The sequence below is a fragment of the Bolinopsis microptera genome, chromosome 8 (genome assembly GCF_026151205.1).
Source record: "Bolinopsis microptera isolate Bmic1 chromosome 8, MBARI_Bmic_1.0, whole genome shotgun sequence".
Lineage (NCBI taxonomy): Eukaryota > Metazoa > Ctenophora > Tentaculata > Lobata > Bolinopsidae > Bolinopsis > Bolinopsis microptera.
Genome location: NC_087079.1, coordinates 14,546,623 through 14,565,080, shown reverse-complemented (window position 1 = coordinate 14,565,080; position 18,458 = coordinate 14,546,623). Strand labels below are relative to the sequence as shown.

General features: G+C 40.1%; 1 protein-coding gene across 13 annotated transcripts in view; it reads left to right on the top strand.

The window, feature by feature from the left end:
* The window catches only part of LOC134819737 (filamin-B-like), a 38,634-nt gene extending 21,552 nt beyond the window's left edge, over window positions 1-17,082 (top strand). For 3 of the 13 annotated variants that reach the window (XM_063829852.1, XM_063829853.1, XM_063829855.1), the window contains 15 exons: window positions 8,020-8,086; window positions 8,338-8,502; window positions 9,712-9,886; window positions 10,328-10,454; window positions 10,857-11,026; window positions 11,364-11,450; window positions 12,057-12,257; window positions 12,555-12,793; window positions 13,255-13,439; window positions 14,341-14,441; window positions 14,560-14,661; window positions 14,803-15,016; window positions 15,310-15,476; window positions 15,629-15,814; window positions 15,929-17,082. In XM_063829852.1, coding sequence (XP_063685922.1) covers window positions 8,031-8,086; window positions 8,338-8,502; window positions 9,712-9,886; window positions 10,328-10,454; window positions 10,857-11,026; window positions 11,364-11,450; window positions 12,057-12,257; window positions 12,555-12,793; window positions 13,255-13,439; window positions 14,341-14,441; window positions 14,560-14,661; window positions 14,803-15,016; window positions 15,310-15,476; window positions 15,629-15,814; window positions 15,929-16,669 — 2,916 coding nt within the window. In that variant the 5' untranslated portion in view covers window positions 8,020-8,030 and the 3' untranslated portion in view covers window positions 16,670-17,082. Of the gene's footprint in view, window positions 1-146; window positions 402-5,211; window positions 5,953-6,461; window positions 6,600-7,572; window positions 7,822-8,019; window positions 8,087-8,337; window positions 8,503-9,711; window positions 9,887-10,327; window positions 10,455-10,856; window positions 11,027-11,363; window positions 11,451-12,056; window positions 12,258-12,554; window positions 12,794-13,254; window positions 13,440-14,340; window positions 14,442-14,559; window positions 14,662-14,802; window positions 15,017-15,297; window positions 15,477-15,628; window positions 15,815-15,928 lie in introns of those variants that run through there. The other 10 variants (XM_063829848.1, XM_063829851.1, XM_063829845.1 and 7 more) reach the window with 8 other exon arrangements.
* The last annotated feature ends 1,376 nt before the right edge of the window (window positions 17,083-18,458 follow it).

The window sequence follows — 18,458 nt, the reverse complement described above, 5'->3', positions numbered from 1 at the left end:
CGTGGATCACCCGTAAGAACCAAATCTACACTCATATTACCTTATGGCTTATTTTTTACATGTATCACGTACATTTAATGTCATCAAGAAACTTGAGAACAAGGGTTAACCCTTAAAACTTAAAAATAGTATCATCAGTATAGCTTAGTAACTTCCTGGTCATGCCACGTCACCGTCAACGTGTCTGCAAGGTATTTACTCGGAACTCTCATGCCTTTCAGCTGTCATCAACTAAATTTCACACTTAAAACTACCTGCGATAGTTGTTTGCACTTTCCAGGTTTGCCAGGTCTTTCAGCAGTTCGTTCTGCGGTTTGGCTTGTTTGTGCTTCTTTAACAGTTCGCATTTTTTGTTGTAGTAGAGTAGTTGTAGGGTTTATGATATAGCCGCTTCAAAATGGGTGAGTTTCTTCCTTTTTAAAAATAAATAGCGGTTAGCCGGTCACGAATACTTGAATAAAATGTGGTTAATCACTTATAACTCCCTCGTGATTATCTTTTTTCATGAGGTGAGAAAATCATTCACATTATAATACCGTTGTCTTATCCTTATCAGTTTTTTATCATTTACACTAAAGTGAACAATCTATATCATTCAACACGCACATTTGTGTAATAGCTGATATATCCTAGTTTACTAGACTTAAGTTGAATATCGTTAAGATTTCTAGACAGTCAAGTTTGAACCTATGTGGTATCAAAATTCCTGGTTTCTTAAATTTTCATATCGTATGACTGTCATGACTGTTCTCTTTTTCTTCCAACTGCCAGCCACTTAGCCAGAACCACGGCTCGATTATTATACCTCATCATGCTTCAACACTGAGGAATTATAACGGTCATTAATAAATATCACCATACGGTCAGAACACGACATGTGAAGCGGTGATTGTGCCGATAACATGATACCGCTCAAAGACCAAGAGCAAAGGACCTCCGAAACACCATTGTCCTTAGTCGTACATATATAAAGTTAGTTAGATAAAAGAATGAGGTCCTAAAATGGTGCCATCTTGAACAACTCTCAGAGTTCTTACGGACACTGCCGCCCCGCGCCGATATTTTCAAACTTTCTGTAACCGCTCTTCAACCTCAGAAATTTGAGATGTGGTCCGGAGCTTTTGAAATCTTATTTCGCATAACTCACCCGGTCACTCGGTCAGGATTCGTTGGTGATTTGCCCGGATTAAATCTGCCCTCATTTCGCATGCTGCCATTCCTGTCATACCTTGGATTATCGCTCAGGTCGACCAATATGTTTGTTTGTTTTGTTCTTGTTGACCTTGGGCCAGATCTATAATACAAGTCAAGAAGTCGTAGTATTCCTGTCCCGGTATGTCACAGTAATAACGAGACTGTAATTGAAAGAGTAGATGTACACCCTGGTCATCATGGCATGACATGGGTTCAATGTTCATTAAATCATCTAGCGTGGTAGGTAACGACGATGACGCGTCCCACCTCCCTGCCCCTACAATCCGTGCCACTCTGCTGGCTTTTGATTGGTGTGCGAACTTAATACGATGATTTGATTGGTCCACAGAGAATGGGCATTGTGGTCCGAGCCCCCCAATAGAGATGAAGCATATGTGTGATGTTATAGAGAACATGTTCCCCCCGTCACATAAACTGTACTTCTTTAACTTTCACAACTTCATCCGATATATTCGCCCCTCCTATTTTTACCAGTGATCACAACATCTGCACAATAGGTTCTATTTTAACACCTGAATTCTGCAGCCGTTTTCTGAAGCACTTTGAGTGACAGATATGCACCGTTCCTCCTTCTCACGGAGATCAAATTAGTATTGTTCTTCTTTTAAATTAAGAAGTTCCTACGTCCTGCAGATTTAGAGGCGTTATCGTGGGACGGTCACTAATCCCTTGACAGTGTCTCCCACCTTATCAGTAAATAGAGTGGGTTATTATTCAGGAGCCTAGCTTATAATATATATGAGGGACCACATGCAAAACTGGTATATCTGAACATATACCAATTTTGCGCAGGTAGCTCATAGTCTTCAGGGTGGAAAGGTGCATCTTTGGAACTTTTTTTGAACAATTTTGAAGAAATTTTTGAAAAAAAGTGAAATTTTATTTTTCCAAAACTGGTATATGTTACAATATACCATTTTAGCTTTTAACAATCATGAAAACAAAATGGTATATCTGCAGATAGACCACCTTCAAGAAACTTATCTTCTATAAAACCGGTATATCTATACACATTTTATAGACTTTAGCCAGCCCAAATGGTATATCTTCAGATATACCATTCTCAGTTAAATTATTTTATTGTTTATAGTATAGAAAAAATGGTATATCGTGAGATATACCAGTTTTGGTACAATTCTAGTTTTAAAAATGGTATATAGACAGATATACCATTTTTTAGAAGTGTTTTTTACACATGATATAGAATCTTTAAATCAGTAAAATGCATTTATCTCAAAACTATCAAAAACAGATATACCAGTTTTGCATGTGGTCCCTCATATATAGTATTTTAACAAGCCCGTCCTTTCAAAATGTGGTACACGCCCGTATGACGGCATGTTGTTATAGGTGTACCTTTGAGTCTCTCTCTCTCTCTCTCTCTCTCTTTCTCTGGCAGACATTTAAGGCCGAAGAATTTGAATAATTTCGCCGTAATTAAAGGATAAGTTATTATCATGTGGACACTTTGATACGTCATGTTCTGTGTGTGTCCGGACGTGAAATGTCTGCCTGCATTCTTTGATCAAATAGAGATCAATTACATGTATCACATTCCGATTGTGTTTCGTGACAGTCTCCGTCATAGTTTGGAGTCAGTACATTTTGTTTGAGCTAAGTACTCTGATACACCCTTCTTCGTTTGTTATTCTTGGATACTGTGTGGAGTATCTTGTTAGGCTGTATATGTGGAGTTGTTTTGTATTTTTAGTGCTTTTATAGGGTGTGTAGTGTAAACATGCCTTAACATGTAATTCAAATTGAGATTTAATTGTAATTCAAATTGAGATTTTGTTGCCTCATCGAAAGTTTTCAATTACCATTTAATCGTTCAGTTTTTTGTTTTGTTCTCAGGTTTAATTTATATCTACTCACAGAGCATGCCCGTAGTCAGCGTAGTGACTATAGTGCCTCACTATAGCACAATGAATTCACATGACACTATACGTCACACCACGTGGTACTACGTCACACCACGTCGGTACTACGTCACACCACCATGGTACTACGTCACACCACGTCGGTACTACGTCACACCACGTGGTACTACGTCACACCACGTGAATATTACAGTCAGCAGAAGGAAAGCCGTATGTGACACCCCGAGTCTGGGGTCATGACAAAATGTGACCATGTTCTGACGTACCCTGACCAAACATCCCAAACATAGCATACCCTGAATTATTAACATTCCAACCAAAACCTAACAATGAGACTCTCCTGTCACAGTTAAGACCACCTTATCCCTGTCCTGTCCAACCCATAATCATCCATGCATAGTTGTTAAAACCTAACATTCTCTCACTCTAAAAGCATCGGCTGCCTGTGACCTGTGCCCCTGTTCATTTATCTATGACTTTCTAGAATGGGAGCGAGCACTCTGAGTGATGCAACATATCACTCACTTCCACAGTATATCATTTCAATAACCCCTATGATTTTATTAATTACATAATGCCTGGTATTTAGAACGTCCACATCATGTCGTAACACCGTCAGTACACTTTACTAGGATATTATTCTGGTATACTGCCTACTGTTTATTGTTCTTGGTTAGCTGCCTGTCAAAAAGAAGGTTTTTTTTGTGAAATTTTAGTGTTTCGTATTTTCCAAACTTTGCTGAAAGTACAAGAGGCGAAAGAAATTTCATACTTCTGGAATCTTTCGGATCCGAAAATATTGCTTGTCTCCGAATTTCTTATTGTTTAAAAATATTCATAACGTGCCCTAGATGATCAAATCTTTTGTTTATCTCACTCTAGTTAAAATACATTATGGTAATAACTTAACCTGATCAGTGATCAACTTCATAATTGGGCAGATCAAATTTGTAACCTTACCGTAAGTCAGTAGCTGTACTGAGAAGTAAATTGTTGCCCGTAAAAGTTTGTAAATTTGCCATCTGTAAAAGGTTTGCAGGCTCTAGGATCAAGTGTCCGCACTGGTCAAGTGTCCTCACTGGTATGATTCAAAGGTCCACACTTATTGTTCAAATATTTTCCTCAGACCGGATTCCTGTTCATGATTTCACTGCCTAGCTTACTTCCGGTCAAACCTGGTTGTGGTCCGGAAATAAAATGCTGTGCATTCCTCTTTGAGATCATAAATACTATCGGCATATTTTAACCTATATCTACGTGTAAACTATAAACTCACACGTTTTTACTACTAGCCGTCAAATTGGCCCGTTTACACAAAACACATTTACAGCGTAAATGTGTTATGTATAATCGCACCTTTATACTTTTATAGACTGTAATTGGATTTCACATTTCCAATCCGCCCTAACCCCGCCAATATTCATAGCTCTGTTTTCATATTGCTGTTAGATCTGATTTCGTCTTCACATTCGCTCAGTTTATCGTAATCAGCAATCTGTGCATCTTTCTTGAGCAATAGACATTCTCGTCATCTTTTTAAGTGATAACTCATCCAACTTACCCTAGTAGAGGTAAAGTAGTGGTTAAGTTCATGCTGTTCTTCTAATATTTTGCCAATCAAAAAAATATCAAATACTGAAATAGGCTTGTATTTACATTGCATCACTATTTGTCGCGATATATTTCTTTGTAGTCTGTAAAAATAGGAAATCTTCGGTGCCTTCGTCTTAATTGTTGGTCGGCGTTCCTTTATTTAATCTTAGCAAATCCTTTTCATTTCGCCGTCAGGTCAATCAAGATTTAAAGTTACAGGCCTATTTTTACATCATATTATCGTTATGTCATTTCTGTCCACCCTCTAAGCCATTTTTCTATGTCGTTTTGTTGCAATTTTATAAATATTACTAATAGATATTTAGGTACTTTGTATTGCTATATGATTACACATATAACAGTTATTCAACTCTACTTTTGGTATACAGGTCCTGCCGTCTTCTTATCGTAATATGTGAATGAAATGTTGTTAATTATGCGAATTTAAATTCCTAAATTCTTCATTTTGAACCTAGCAACGGGCTCTTATCTGTTATTGTTTCCAGTTAATTCATATTTCTATTTTTAGGGTCTTTGAAACCATTTCTAGACAGCTCACGACTCCAACTTTTAAAAAATGGGGAAAATCGCGGAAATTCCGTCTTTTTTAGTGCTGTCATAAACGTTCCGTGATCAGAGTGGCGCCCTTTCAGCATTTCAAGGATATTGTTACAGAAGTTGGCAGAAACTGATAATTGTATTGCCGTGTCGTAATTATTTCACGACCTGTGTGTGTTTATTTGATATGTTAGGGGTAAAATAATCCCTTTCGCCCTTTTCCTGGCTTGCAGAATTCGATGAGTTGGTTGATTTTGCCTCTTCAACTAAGGAACTTGAGTGTTAATCTTATCTTTTAGTTTTTAATGATGAGAGAGTTCCACCAACCTGCAGTCCAGCCTTGCTACTCACCTTGACTGCTACCTTTATATCCCCTCTACAACACCTTTACAACACCTTTACTACACTTCTATATCCCCTCTACAACACCTTTCCTACACCTTTACTACACCTCTATAATCTATATCCCCTCTACAACACCTTTCCTACACATAAAACACTATGACGACCACCCCAAAGAAGAAGAAGTTTGTGATGTACAACACAGACGAAACAAAAGAAGAGACCCCCAACAACTCCCAGTTCAAGAGAGATCTCCGCAGTGACGCGGGTAGTGTCATCAGAGCTAGTCTGAGGAAGAGGAAAATGAAACGAGGGAACTCTCATGCTGAGATTACGGTCTCTCAGACCACGGCTCATGTTAATGGTTGGTGACCCCTGAGGTTTTGTGAGTGCTACAGTCAGTCAGTACCACAGTCAGTGAGTGCTACAGTCAGCGAGTGTGAAAAAGTGAGTGCTACAGTCAGTGAGTGCTACAGTCAGCGAGTGCTACAGTCAGTGAATGTGAGAAAGTGGGCGTGAAAAAGTGATTAAGTCTGCTGAAAGTTCAGGTCGGTGTGTCTTACGAGTTTCGAGTGCTGAAAAAGTAGAGTTGATCTACGATACTGGGCGAGAGAGTGTTTAAGATATGAACCCCTCAAGATACTGCCCCGAATTAGCACTAACAACTTACCATTGAGGATTACAATATTTTCCATCAATCTGATCAACAAAACTACTAATAATGCTGTTACACTACTGACTATATAAACGTAGTGTTAACTAAATAAAGGGATAACAAACTGTTGCGGCTGTCTGACAGTGTCAAATCCCTATAATTCTCCCGGGCCTCCCACCAGCTGTATATTATACAGTATACCATGTATAATATACACTGTCCAATCTCTAGCAGTGTTATTAGCTGGTTTGTTCCTGTCAAACGGTTGCTTCTAGTTTCTTGTAGTGACACACTCTGTGTTGTTCGTAAGGTAGTTTTAGTCATCATGGTTATAATACTGGAGCAGGCCCCTGATGGTAAATATTCAACTTTCCCAGTTTCTTGATGATATGTTCTAAAATCTTGTTTTCGTGCGTATGATTTCCACGAATTCAAATTGCAACTGTATTATTAGAGACGAACAATCTAAGTTTAGTGGTACTTATGCTTACGGTCAAAATCAAAGTTTATATCTGTCGTCTCCACTTAACAGTTAACACCCACCAATCACCACCACGGGATACCCAATATCCTCACTGATGCAACTCCTGCACTGTAATATTATGCTTACGTCTCAGAGGGTAATGTAAATTCGAAGATTCCTGATTTCAGAGTTAACCCGACTATTTAGAGCTATTTATAGCACAGTCAGTCAACTTCATCCCGCCTTCATGTGACGTCACGAAACCACGTGGTCTCAAGCTCATTCCTCCCGCCGGCCTTTCGGGAAGGATTATACGTAAAATCTAGTACTAATATTATGACGCTTAACAAGGAAAAAACCAAGTGATAATTTACGTGAGTTGTGAATAGTTAAACATTTTCATGAGGTTTGAACAAGAAATGTATTGCAGTAGTAGTAGTAAGACCATTAGTATTAGTAACTCACATGTTCTTCGCTATATTGTAACATCCCTGCCATATGTTTGGTACTGTACGCTTCTTGTCAGCAAGTATTGTGAAAGAAATCTAATAAACCGGTTGTAACACGGCGTTTTGCGGGTTGTGACAGCAGTCAGCCCAGCACGTCCTGATTGTTCCTTCAACTGTTCCTTCCGGTAAAATATTGTCTGCCGCAACCTTGTGTTTTACGCAGTCAAATACACTTTGGAAATAGGTAGATTACATTAATCCGTCGGCCAATGGGGTGCTGCCTTCCCGCCACGTTACTTCCCCCTGGCCAATGCAACTCGAACAGCTCGTCACGTGACCGGTCACATGACCTCGTGCTGGTTCAGCATTTGTCATCGAGTTTAACAGTTAACAGAGCTGAGTCCGCTGCAGCTCGGCACTAGGTTACTATAAGTATAAAGCATATGTGTCCGCTGTGTATGATATAGCAGCGTGTGTGTGTGTGTGTCAGGAGAATTGTGGTATTTTGTGGTGTAGATATTTTGTAGAGCTTCTTCCTCATTCTTTGAGCGGCGATCTTCCTCGTTAGATTGTCACGGTTACCTTCAGTATTTGTAGGTGTCCGTTACCATAGTAACGTTCGTGTACTTTGTATGACAGTTTAGAGAACTCCGCGTGAAAGTTGATGTGAGTTTTCTGAGAATTGAGAGTCAGTTTCGTGTTATAAATATTGTTTTGTGAGATGTGATTGACATGGTTTGTTAATTATAGATTGTCACGCCTTGTCTCCCAGGACATCTGTTTGATGGTTTGTGAGATAACCTCAGGATGTAGAAACTTTTAATGATATTATGATGTGTTTGACAATATTTGCTTGTGTTTCAGGAGCAGTAACGATGACGACGCAAGTTAACGAAGATGAAAGACAGTGCTACCTTGATGATGTGATCAGGTCCGTGTCTTCTCTTCGCCCTCGTGGGACTTCCCATTTTTATAGCAATAATGATAATCGTTTTATTTTTTAAAACCGTCTTTTTAAAATGTTTACTAACAGTAAATAGTAATACTATAAATACTTGACCACTTTCCAGTTTTCCCGTTTTCATTTTATTTTTGCGTTGCTGAGAAAATCTCAATGTTACATTCTAATCAGTGGGTCACTCTGTTTTAAGGTTCTTTATTAGTCTAACATTAACCTCCTAGTGAAAATGTGGGCTGGATCCGTATCCAGGAGAAGACTTTTAAGAGATGGATGAACGAGCACCTGAAGCACAGGAAACTGGAAGTTGAGGACATCACAGAGGATCTCAACGATGGTCTGGCTCTCATCAACTTGTTGGAGGTCCTATCTCACAAGTCTATCGGCAGGTTTGTATTTTATTTGTCTATTTTCCTTTGTCATGTTCTCCTTTCACTTTGTCATTCAACTATGATACGAAAGTGTTACCAATCAGTTGAGCTCTTGGTTAATGATTTCCACTAAGCATATCGAAACGGTATAAGTCGTGCAGTAATGTTCAGGTTCTTTGTTTTGCCGATTGTAGGCTTCTTATTATTTTTCAAGGTTTCACCCCTCGTTAAGGTTACTGAGATCACACATGCTAGAATAAGACTTGTCTTGTTAATATTAGACAGGCTGTCCCTGTTCAATTATATATGGAGTCTTGGCAGCTTCGCCCATTAGGGGAAGAGAATCAGAGAAACCCTAGTCCTTACATTCTACTGCTTTTACATAGGATCAACATATTTATATCTCTAAGAGGGACAGGAGCTAATGTAACGATACTACAGGACAAAACATTTTGTCTCTATAATCTGAAATGAGGGAATGATAATCAATCATGCGCTCACTCTATCAGTATATAGTCTCGCCACCATGTTATTCTGTAGCTATCATGTCATCACGTGATTAATACACCCCTCACGAACACCCACCAGGTTCACCAATCTTTCTAATATGTTGAAAAGGCAGTTGAACAACCGGGTACCTCTAGCATCGAGAGCACCCTGCAATATATTCCATAACTCCTGTCGAGTCTTATAAGTCGAACTATGTTGGGGGTGTTGACAGCTTAGGAAACGTGCGAAAGTTTTTCTTATAACATTGAATTTTATATCCACCTCGGCATACACTGGCTCGGTGGTCTGGTGGCTGTGTCCCTGAACCTAGTCACACTTACACCTACAGTCTCTGGTATTTGCAGTGGAGGTTGGGTTTGGTATGTCACCTGAATTACACTTCAGGTTTACAGGACAACTTTCATGTGTATGTAGAGCTGTAAAGTTTGCGGCGAATAGTTCGCTGTACGTTCTAAGTTTTGAGAGCCTTCTAGAAAATTCTAATCGCATACGGCGAACCAGGCCATACCATCCTCAGTGCTGCATTGAGTCAGTGCGCCATCTGCTAAAACCAGGCATCATCACATAACTCGACCAACATAATGATTTCATCGATCAAAATACAACCTACAACCTAGACCTGTTAAAATAGTCTATTAACATTCCCGCGGTCAGCTCGAACCAATCTGATAGTATTAGTAGGTATTTACCCTGGTTTTACCACATCTCTACCCCCAGGAACTACACTAAGAAGCCCCGTATTAACGCGCAGAAGATGGAAAACATCGTAGCCACCTTCAACTTCATGAAGGGTGAGGGTATCAAGATAGTGAACATTGACAGTACTGATATCATGCAGGGCAACATGAAGCTGACTCTCGGGCTAATCTGGACGCTTATCTTCAACTACCAGGTCGGAAATAAACCCTTAGTTAGTGTGGTTAATGTACTAACTTTTAAAACTCGTTAACATTGTGATGATTTTACTGGATAGTTCTGATGTATCCACCAACCCCCTGAACAGCTATTCTGTATGTATGCTCTGTATAGTTACCCGCGCTAAGTACTGTGATACTGTTAACACCTGCTATAATATTGTGTGGTTACACGCGCAGTGATGTGCAGTCAACCAATGTTAGCTAATATAGGGTTAGGGAGTGTTAGGGAGTGTTAGGGAGTGTTAGTGAGTGTTAGTGGGTGTTAGTGAGTGTTAGTGAGTGTTGTAGAGAGCAAACTGACATTTCAGCAGACTACTGATTAGAACCACTTTAGATTAAACCACCATTCAATTACTATAAATCAACTAATCAATGATTTACAGAACAACCAATTAAAACGGTGCAATTGTTTTCAGATCGCTGCCAACCTAAAGGACGATAACTCAGGAGGTGGTCCCAAGAAGAAGCTGCTTAACAAAATAAACCAGAAACTCCAGCCAAGTGGCAGAAAAGCTAAAAACTTTACTGGCGACTGGAATGACGGTTAGTTTTAATATTTGCTTGCTTGCTTGGTAGTTTCTCTAGTCTTTACGGTTCTCTACTCTGGTAACTCAAGGGCCTTAATGAACGACGCAAATTAAATATATTTGTCTTGGTGAACACATACCCTCCCTCTACAAAACCACACTATAGCAGCTCCATTAGTTGCAGTAAGTAAAATACGGCTTCACATGATCGTGCTTCCTTTTGCTTACTATGTAGTACCAATGAAGCCATGCGTCACATCCGGGTACAGTAATTACTGAAGAGATAGGAGGAAAACCAACATCACTCTACATTTGCTACAATCTACATAGTCTTATCTCAGTTTACCCAATATATCACACACTGATGTATTTTGTATTCCCCCTCCTCCTCCCATTGTTTAACCCACCCTCTCTCCAGGAACTCTGTTAGCATGTCTGGTAAACTGTATCGCTCCTGGCTTGATCCCCAATTACACCATCCTCAACCCTGATGATAAGGTCGAGAATATAAAGATGGCTATGGATCTGGCTGAGACTTGGCTTGGTGTACCCAAACTCCTGGCTCCTGAAGACATGGCTAGCACTAGTGTAAGTGCTGTGCCTGATTTAACTTGTTCACATCAAATATAATAACATTCCGTACTCTCACTATACACGGAGATGTTTCAATAATACAACTGTAACAAGTAGCTGTGTAAGCTTCCTAGAATATCATATCTCTCCGTATGTACTAACCCGAGATGCACACGTTAATTACTGTGTAGCGTGAAGCAGATATATCTCAGTTAATATCAGAGATACCTATCTGTCTCACTAACCCCACTAAATATCAGAGATACATATCTGCATTCTGATATATAAATACCTCTTAAATCCTAATTGCGCGGCTCACACGTGCCCGTCTCACACGTTCTCTTCTTCACAGGCTGATGACCTCTCAAACATGACATATCTGAGTGGCTTCCTGGACTGCAAGGTCAAAGAGGGTGCCCCTGTGGTCTACCCCAATCGGGTAAGTGGTAACTAAGTGGTAACTAAGTGGTAACTAAGTGGTAACTAAGTGGTAACTAAGTGGTCACTAGGTGGTAACAAAGTAGACACTAACTCCACGGATTTTGAACCCACTCTTACAAAGTTCCCCGTGTTTTTAGGGGGTTGAAATCTCAGGGAACTGGACAGAATCCTATGAATAAGACACTTTGTGACGTAGATGAAACCTTTGGAAAGTACTCAGCATAATATGCTGTGTAATTATCATCTTCACTGCGGTCATCTTACGGTCCTTTCTCTCTTTTTATTAGACAGTATCGGGGGGGGGGGGGGGGGTACAGTATCTAGTTGAAATGATATAACGGGGAATAATCTTTCAATAGCCGGTTAACTGAAAAATTATAGGTCCAAAAGTATTCGATATAAGGGTTATTTTAAGTTTCTATCGCGACAAATTATCGTAGTTTCGCCACCTCTATTTTTATCGTTCTGTGGAATGGAGGGCCTCGCCTAGACTTTTTAAAACAAGACCTTACGAAAGTAGCAAACTTTTGGTAAAAAATGGACTATTTCATAACGGATAACTACAAGCGTGTTTGACACTGTCTCCTAATTCCCGTTCTCTCAGTGCATTGCTCGAGGACCTGGTGTATCAGGAGTCGGTCTCCTGCCCGGTAAACCCGCCACTTTCGAGATAGACGCCAGCAAGTGTGGTGCAGGTGACGTGGTGGTCACAGTGGACGGACCTGAGGGCAGTGACCCAGTTAAAGTGGAGTACTCGGCCGGTGGAGACACTCCTGGGGTCTACACTGGTTCTTACCACCCCAAGGTTAGTAGAAATGAACCCTACAACAATTGTTGCTTGGATTAGTGTTAACCTGGAGCTAAGTTTTAAATCTGTTTTCTTTTAAACTCCTTCAGCTCCTTGATAAAGAGAAGGGACTGTTAGGTGTGGGTGTGACTGAGGTCTGGAGACCTACAGACACTGTTAATGTGCAATGCACATTGCGCATGTGTCATCATATTGCAGGAGGTGTATTGTGGAGACCGTGTCAGTAAGGTGGTGTCTCTACACCAACTATAATATATAATACCCTATCTGTACCTAGCACTGATACTGCTTCAGGACGAGGGAGAGTACACGGTTAACGTTACTTTCTGTGGGGTTGATGTCCCCAAAGCCCCCTTCAAGGTGAAGATCTACAATGATGGACCCCGAAACAAGGTTGATCCTAAGAAGGTGAAGGTTGAGGGACCGGGTCTGACTGGAGATATGATCCTGCCTGACGAGAACGCCTGGTTTAAAATCAACTACCTTGAGGCTGGACCTGCAGAACCAAAAGTGGAGATCGTTGGACCTGACAGGTAATATGTTTTTTGTGTTAAATATGTTTTTTATGTTGAATATTCCTGTATTTTTATGTTAATATTAACTAATATAATATTTGTATATTTAATGGCTGTAAGTTTTGTGGCTGCTCACATGTGGTGGTGTTGATTATTGTGCTAAGGAGTGGTGTATGTAGACAATTACTTAACTGAACTGTAAATAAGTATTAAGTATGACCACAGAAAGTTGCAAAACAACGACTAATATGGTCAGAAACAGTCAGGAGTAAAACTGTTTGATAATGGCATTATTATTATATACCCTAGACACTATTCTATCTTTTAAATAGTAGGTTACTGTTCCTACTTTGAATAATTTGGTACCTAACTATTTTCCGTTCGGATTAATTGACCACAGAAATTATCACATCCTTGTCAACTAATGGCTCAGCACTACACTGCAAAATAGGTGACCTTAACGTTAAATCTCATTCCAGTCAGCCGATAGCCTTCAATGTGGAGCAAGACGGAAAAGGTGAACAGTACGTGTCGTACAAACCACCAAAGTTCGGAATGTACAACGTTGCTGTCAACTTCGGTGGGATGCCCCTGCCCAACTCGCCCTACAAAGTCAAGATCAGTCCCAAAGTTGACGCTTCCAAAGTCAAGGTCGCTGGACTTGGTAAGAGTGAATACCAGTGTTGGATTGGCCTTTTACAACAACAATTAGTTAAAACTTAAAACCTAATAAGTTGTACCATACTAATCAACCTTTTCAATATTACCAAAACCCAATTAACTACCCTAACTATCTCAGATGCTGTTTTGTCTAGCTTAAATCTAAATATCCTAATTCCCTTCTTACAGGTCACAAACGTGTAGTAGGTACCAAATGCACTCAAATGCAATTTTAAATGCACTTTACGAAAACATCCCAATCGATACTTAAACAGTTTAAGTTCTCCAAACTGCAACCAACTGCACTAATATTTGACTTCAGTCTCAGACTATAAGCCAGCTGCAACCTTCTTTCACGCAAATCCTCATAATATCACAATTGTATTAGATAGCAAGGAATTTCACTTATATCCCTCACATCTTACCACAAAACCCAGCATTCTCTATCATACAGCATCATATCTTACTGCATTCATATCTATCACGATACGTAGAATCTTTGTCACAGTTAAAGATACGGATATTTGTCCAAGTTAAAGTCGTTCCGCCGAACTTATGCATTTTTCTTTCTGTCATCACCCACAACATCCGAAATATTTTTCAACATGTTTTGAACATATCACTAGTTCTAGAAAAATCGTTTTTACATGCCCATTCTTACGCTCCTTGCATCCAAACAGAACAATGAAATGAATACTGGACAACCAAAATATTACGCTCTTTCGTAACGGTTATAAAAGCTGGCCATATATCTGCGTTCCACAAATATTCACATAATTCCACAATTTGCATGCTTCCCAACGGGTAATGACGTTGGAATGTCCCCTCCAGTGAAGCGAGTTTTAACCCCTCTTACTACCTTACTGTTTAAAACAGTTCACCCTGTAACACGTTTCATGTTGCAGCTCAGATTGTTAGAATCGGTGACAGTCCCGTCTTCAATATCGATACAACAACTGCTGGAGAAGGCAAGATGGAAGCTCAAGTTGTGTCTCCTAGCGGCAAGGTACCGCTCACACGCTCAATTATTAATCATGGAAATTAACGAATTTAGAACAATCCTACTGTATAATTTCTTGAACTGAGAAGAAGTGATCCCTTCTAATAAACCTGTTCTCCAACAGTTATTGGACTTCGTGTTAGATGATGATGATGCAGGACACCATACCCTCAAGATAAACCCCAGCGAGATGGGTACACATACCATCAGCTTGGTCTACGGCAAGGTGAGGCGTCTTCCTTCTAAACTCCTATCAATTTCAGATATCCAATTATTACAAATGTCACTTTAATATGAGAGGTCTCGTAACAACGCTAATATTCCACTTGATTTATAATAACATTAACTATTACATGTAATTTTGCAGGTTCCTGTACCCCACGGCCCATTCAGTGTCAAAGTAAGGCCAGAGAGTGAGCCAGACAAAGTCAAGGTTCAGATCGAGAATTCGGTTATCCGCCTCGGAGAGCCCACTAAGTTCAAGATCGATTCCACTGAGGCTGGAAACGGTGATCTCGTAGTCCGAATCTTGGACAGTTTGGGCAATGAAGTGGAAGTCGACCATGATCAAAACGGTTACGGTAAGGTTCTAGCTATCTTAATTCTTGGACACTTGGATGAAGATTGGATTTATAAGAATGGTTTTTTGTATGGGTTTCTGAGTGTTTCTGGTGTGATGGTATCTGCGGTTATCTATGATTATCTTGACATGAATCTTGCTACAAATGTTGTCATGGCTCTAGATAACTCTTGGATGTCTTTTTTCGGCTTTCTGTTTCAATGTCTTGGGCTTAATTTATGTATCCTTTCACGTCCGATGCAGGAAACTGTCGGCATTATTAAGTACTAATTGCGAATAAAGAGGTTTCCTTAGGCCTGGACACGTTCACCTTTACACCGAAGAAGGAGGGTGATTATGTTGTCGATGTGACGTTCGCTGGGGAACCAGTTACCGAAGCAAGGCTCGCAGCCGAACCAAGACTCAAGTTGGACAAACTCAACATCTTTGGAGATGGTCTCAACAGCAACAAACCTCTCAAGGTTAGTGTTCTGGCTTTCTGTTTTTAATACTTTCTCGCCGTTTGAAAATTGAGTCAAAGATCTTTTCTTAATTGCGCGAAAATATTTTTCTTACCACATTGAACAATTTTTAAGTCCAAATTCGTACGTGCAAAGTTTTTAATTTCTCTTAGGTGGGAGAGGAATGCAAGATGACGATAGACGCGAGCCGCGCGATGACTGGAGACATAGTGATCCGAGAGAAGGACCCTAACAAGATGGGCGCTGAAGATCATGCTGATCTGGAGCTCCTGGTGGTCGGTCCTGACGGCCGACCTGTCACTCTGGAGATTGAAGAGAGTGAGCCGGGTGTGTTCAAGGTAACTGGGCCCTTATGTATCTTCTTTTCAACCAATTAAAATCGATTCATTAATGTTAGAATAGATTATGTCGTCAAAGCTATACCAATCGTTCTTACAGACGTATTCCCCCAGGTCGCCTTCACCCCCGACAAAGCTGGTAATTATTTGTTCGTTGCTGAATCTGAAGGAGTGGCTGCTCCCAAATGCCCAATTCCTCTGAAAGCCCGAGGACTTAAATCAGTGAAAGTGTACGGTCCCGGTATTGAGCCATCTGGTAATTTGTGTGGATTTGATACCCACTTTGTCGTGGACGCCCGAGAAGCAGGAGAGGAACAACTCTTCGTGGATATTGTTGGACCCGGAACTGGTGAATTCAAACCAGTACCAACCATCACCGAGCCAAAGAAAGGGTTGTTTAACATCAAGTACGACGTGTCTCTTCATAATAATTACGATGTGAATGTCAAGTATGGCGAAGATTCCCTTAACCAAGGAAAACCGTACAAACCTAAGGTGCACACCCACAGTGTTGGTGCCTTCCCCAGTACTCGCAGAAGGGTCGAGATCCAGATTACACATTTGTCTCTGGAAGCACCTAGCTCGTGCAGTGTTGATGATTACATCGATATCAGGTTGAAATACGCACAAAGGTTCAAGAGTACGGCCAAGGTATGCGGACCTGCCCAACCTCCAACTGTCAAGGTTATTGGCCCAGCTCGTAAATTGGTCGACACCAAGACCTCAGTCAAGGATTCAACATACAAGATCCGCGCTAGTCCTGTGGAAGTAGGAGCTCATAAGGTAGTGGTACGATGTTCGGACAGCGACTTGGTCTACGGCTCTTTCAGCAATATGTTCGAGATCACCAAGTGAGGCACCGTCTAAGTATAGGTGGAAACCTGCGCGTGGTTCATATGTGCTGCGAGCGACAAAACACCGGGGATAAACAAATATTGTTCATCACAAATCTTGGGAAATTGGTTCAATATGTGAACTTCTATTGCAATACACAGACGATAGCACAGAAGCAGCATTGTGTCAACAGAGAATGTAACATGAAGAGACATTTAGGTTTAGACTATTTACGAATTTTATTTTGTTAGATTGAAAACATTGCTTAAAATCGTTGAATATTTTAACTGTAAGTGTAAGGTGTATATTTTGTAATAAAGAATGCGAAAAAAATGTATGACGGTGATAAGATGAATTTGATGTTTGCACTGAAATGATATAATATAAGTTATAATCTTTGTATACTATCCTATTAACCAATCATTAAAGACTGAGAGCAATGTTTCCATTAGTTTTGTCTGCTGATGTTCGTTAGTGGATTTTAAGTGGTCACGGGGTAAACTATGGGCATGGCAATGGCATGGCAATGGAGAATTACTCAAGGGTCTTTCAAATTTCTCCATAGAAAATTTCTCCATTTTATGCCATCTTATGCTATTTAAAAACTTAAAAATTTAAAAAACGCCATTTTTTACCAAATTTTGACCTTTAAGGACGAACTAATTTAAACAGAATATTCATCTAGAATCTAATATCATTTCGAACACCAAAAAGACAATTTTTGCCCTTTCAATTTTATCGCATTTCGACCTTCAACAATTTTCCAGCTCGAACACAAGGGTCCCCCCTTGTATAAATTTTGTAAAAATTGTAAAATAATTTGTTTTTCAAATATCACAATTTTGGTACTAAACGTTTTGCCTTTCCAATCTGAAAACAATCCTGTAAAAATATTTCCGACATTTATAAGTTTTCATGTTTTCTATCCCGAATTCGAAGTCCCCAAATCACCCTCTATATACGATCTTGGAGTCGAGGCTTACCCTTTGTAATGCCATATCGGACGGCAGGCCTCCCCTATGCAATACGAGTTCGGAAGCGGGAGCCCTGCCTTCAGAGGAACGTATCGAGAATCGGAGAATGACTCGGACCGAAAAAAAATTGTCTCGGTAAGTCAAAATCAATTTCAAAGTTTTTCTGGAAACTACTTTTGTCCACGATTCCTGCTACCGGTACCCTGATCATTATTAGCCGAAAATATTTTTTCGATTTTCAAGGTACGCGTACGGACCTCTGACCTACCCTTCGATATACAATTTTGGAATCGAGGTATTGGGGGTTATTTTGGAACCTTGTAGTTGTAATGCGATCTCGGAAGGTAGGCCTCCCCTTTGCAGTGCGAGCTCGGAAGCGGGAGGTAAGGTACGTATCGAGGATGATGATTAATTGCACTATACACTCGACTGTCACGTGACTTTTTCAACCCGTTCTCTAGCTGACCCTGAACGACTATTCGAAACCCTAACCCTCTAATCTGATCCAAACCCTAACCCTAACTGCTAACCGAATCTTTAACAAAATTGACCATTGTTAATGATCTGGCCCGGCGCGCGCTACTTCGTAGCACTTGCCATCTAGAAGAAAGCGGCGCGCGCTACTTCGAAGAAATTTAGATGAGTAACATCCGTCAATAACAAAAGCATATGCTGAAACCCTAACCCTAACGAGAAATTAGACTAACTTCCTTATTATACGGTCATATCACGTGACCGAGACAGTTTTTCGCCAATATTTTTATCTTTAACTTTTCAAACAATACATAATTATACAGAATTTAATGCTTCTAAATAAACCCAGTTATAAAAGGAAA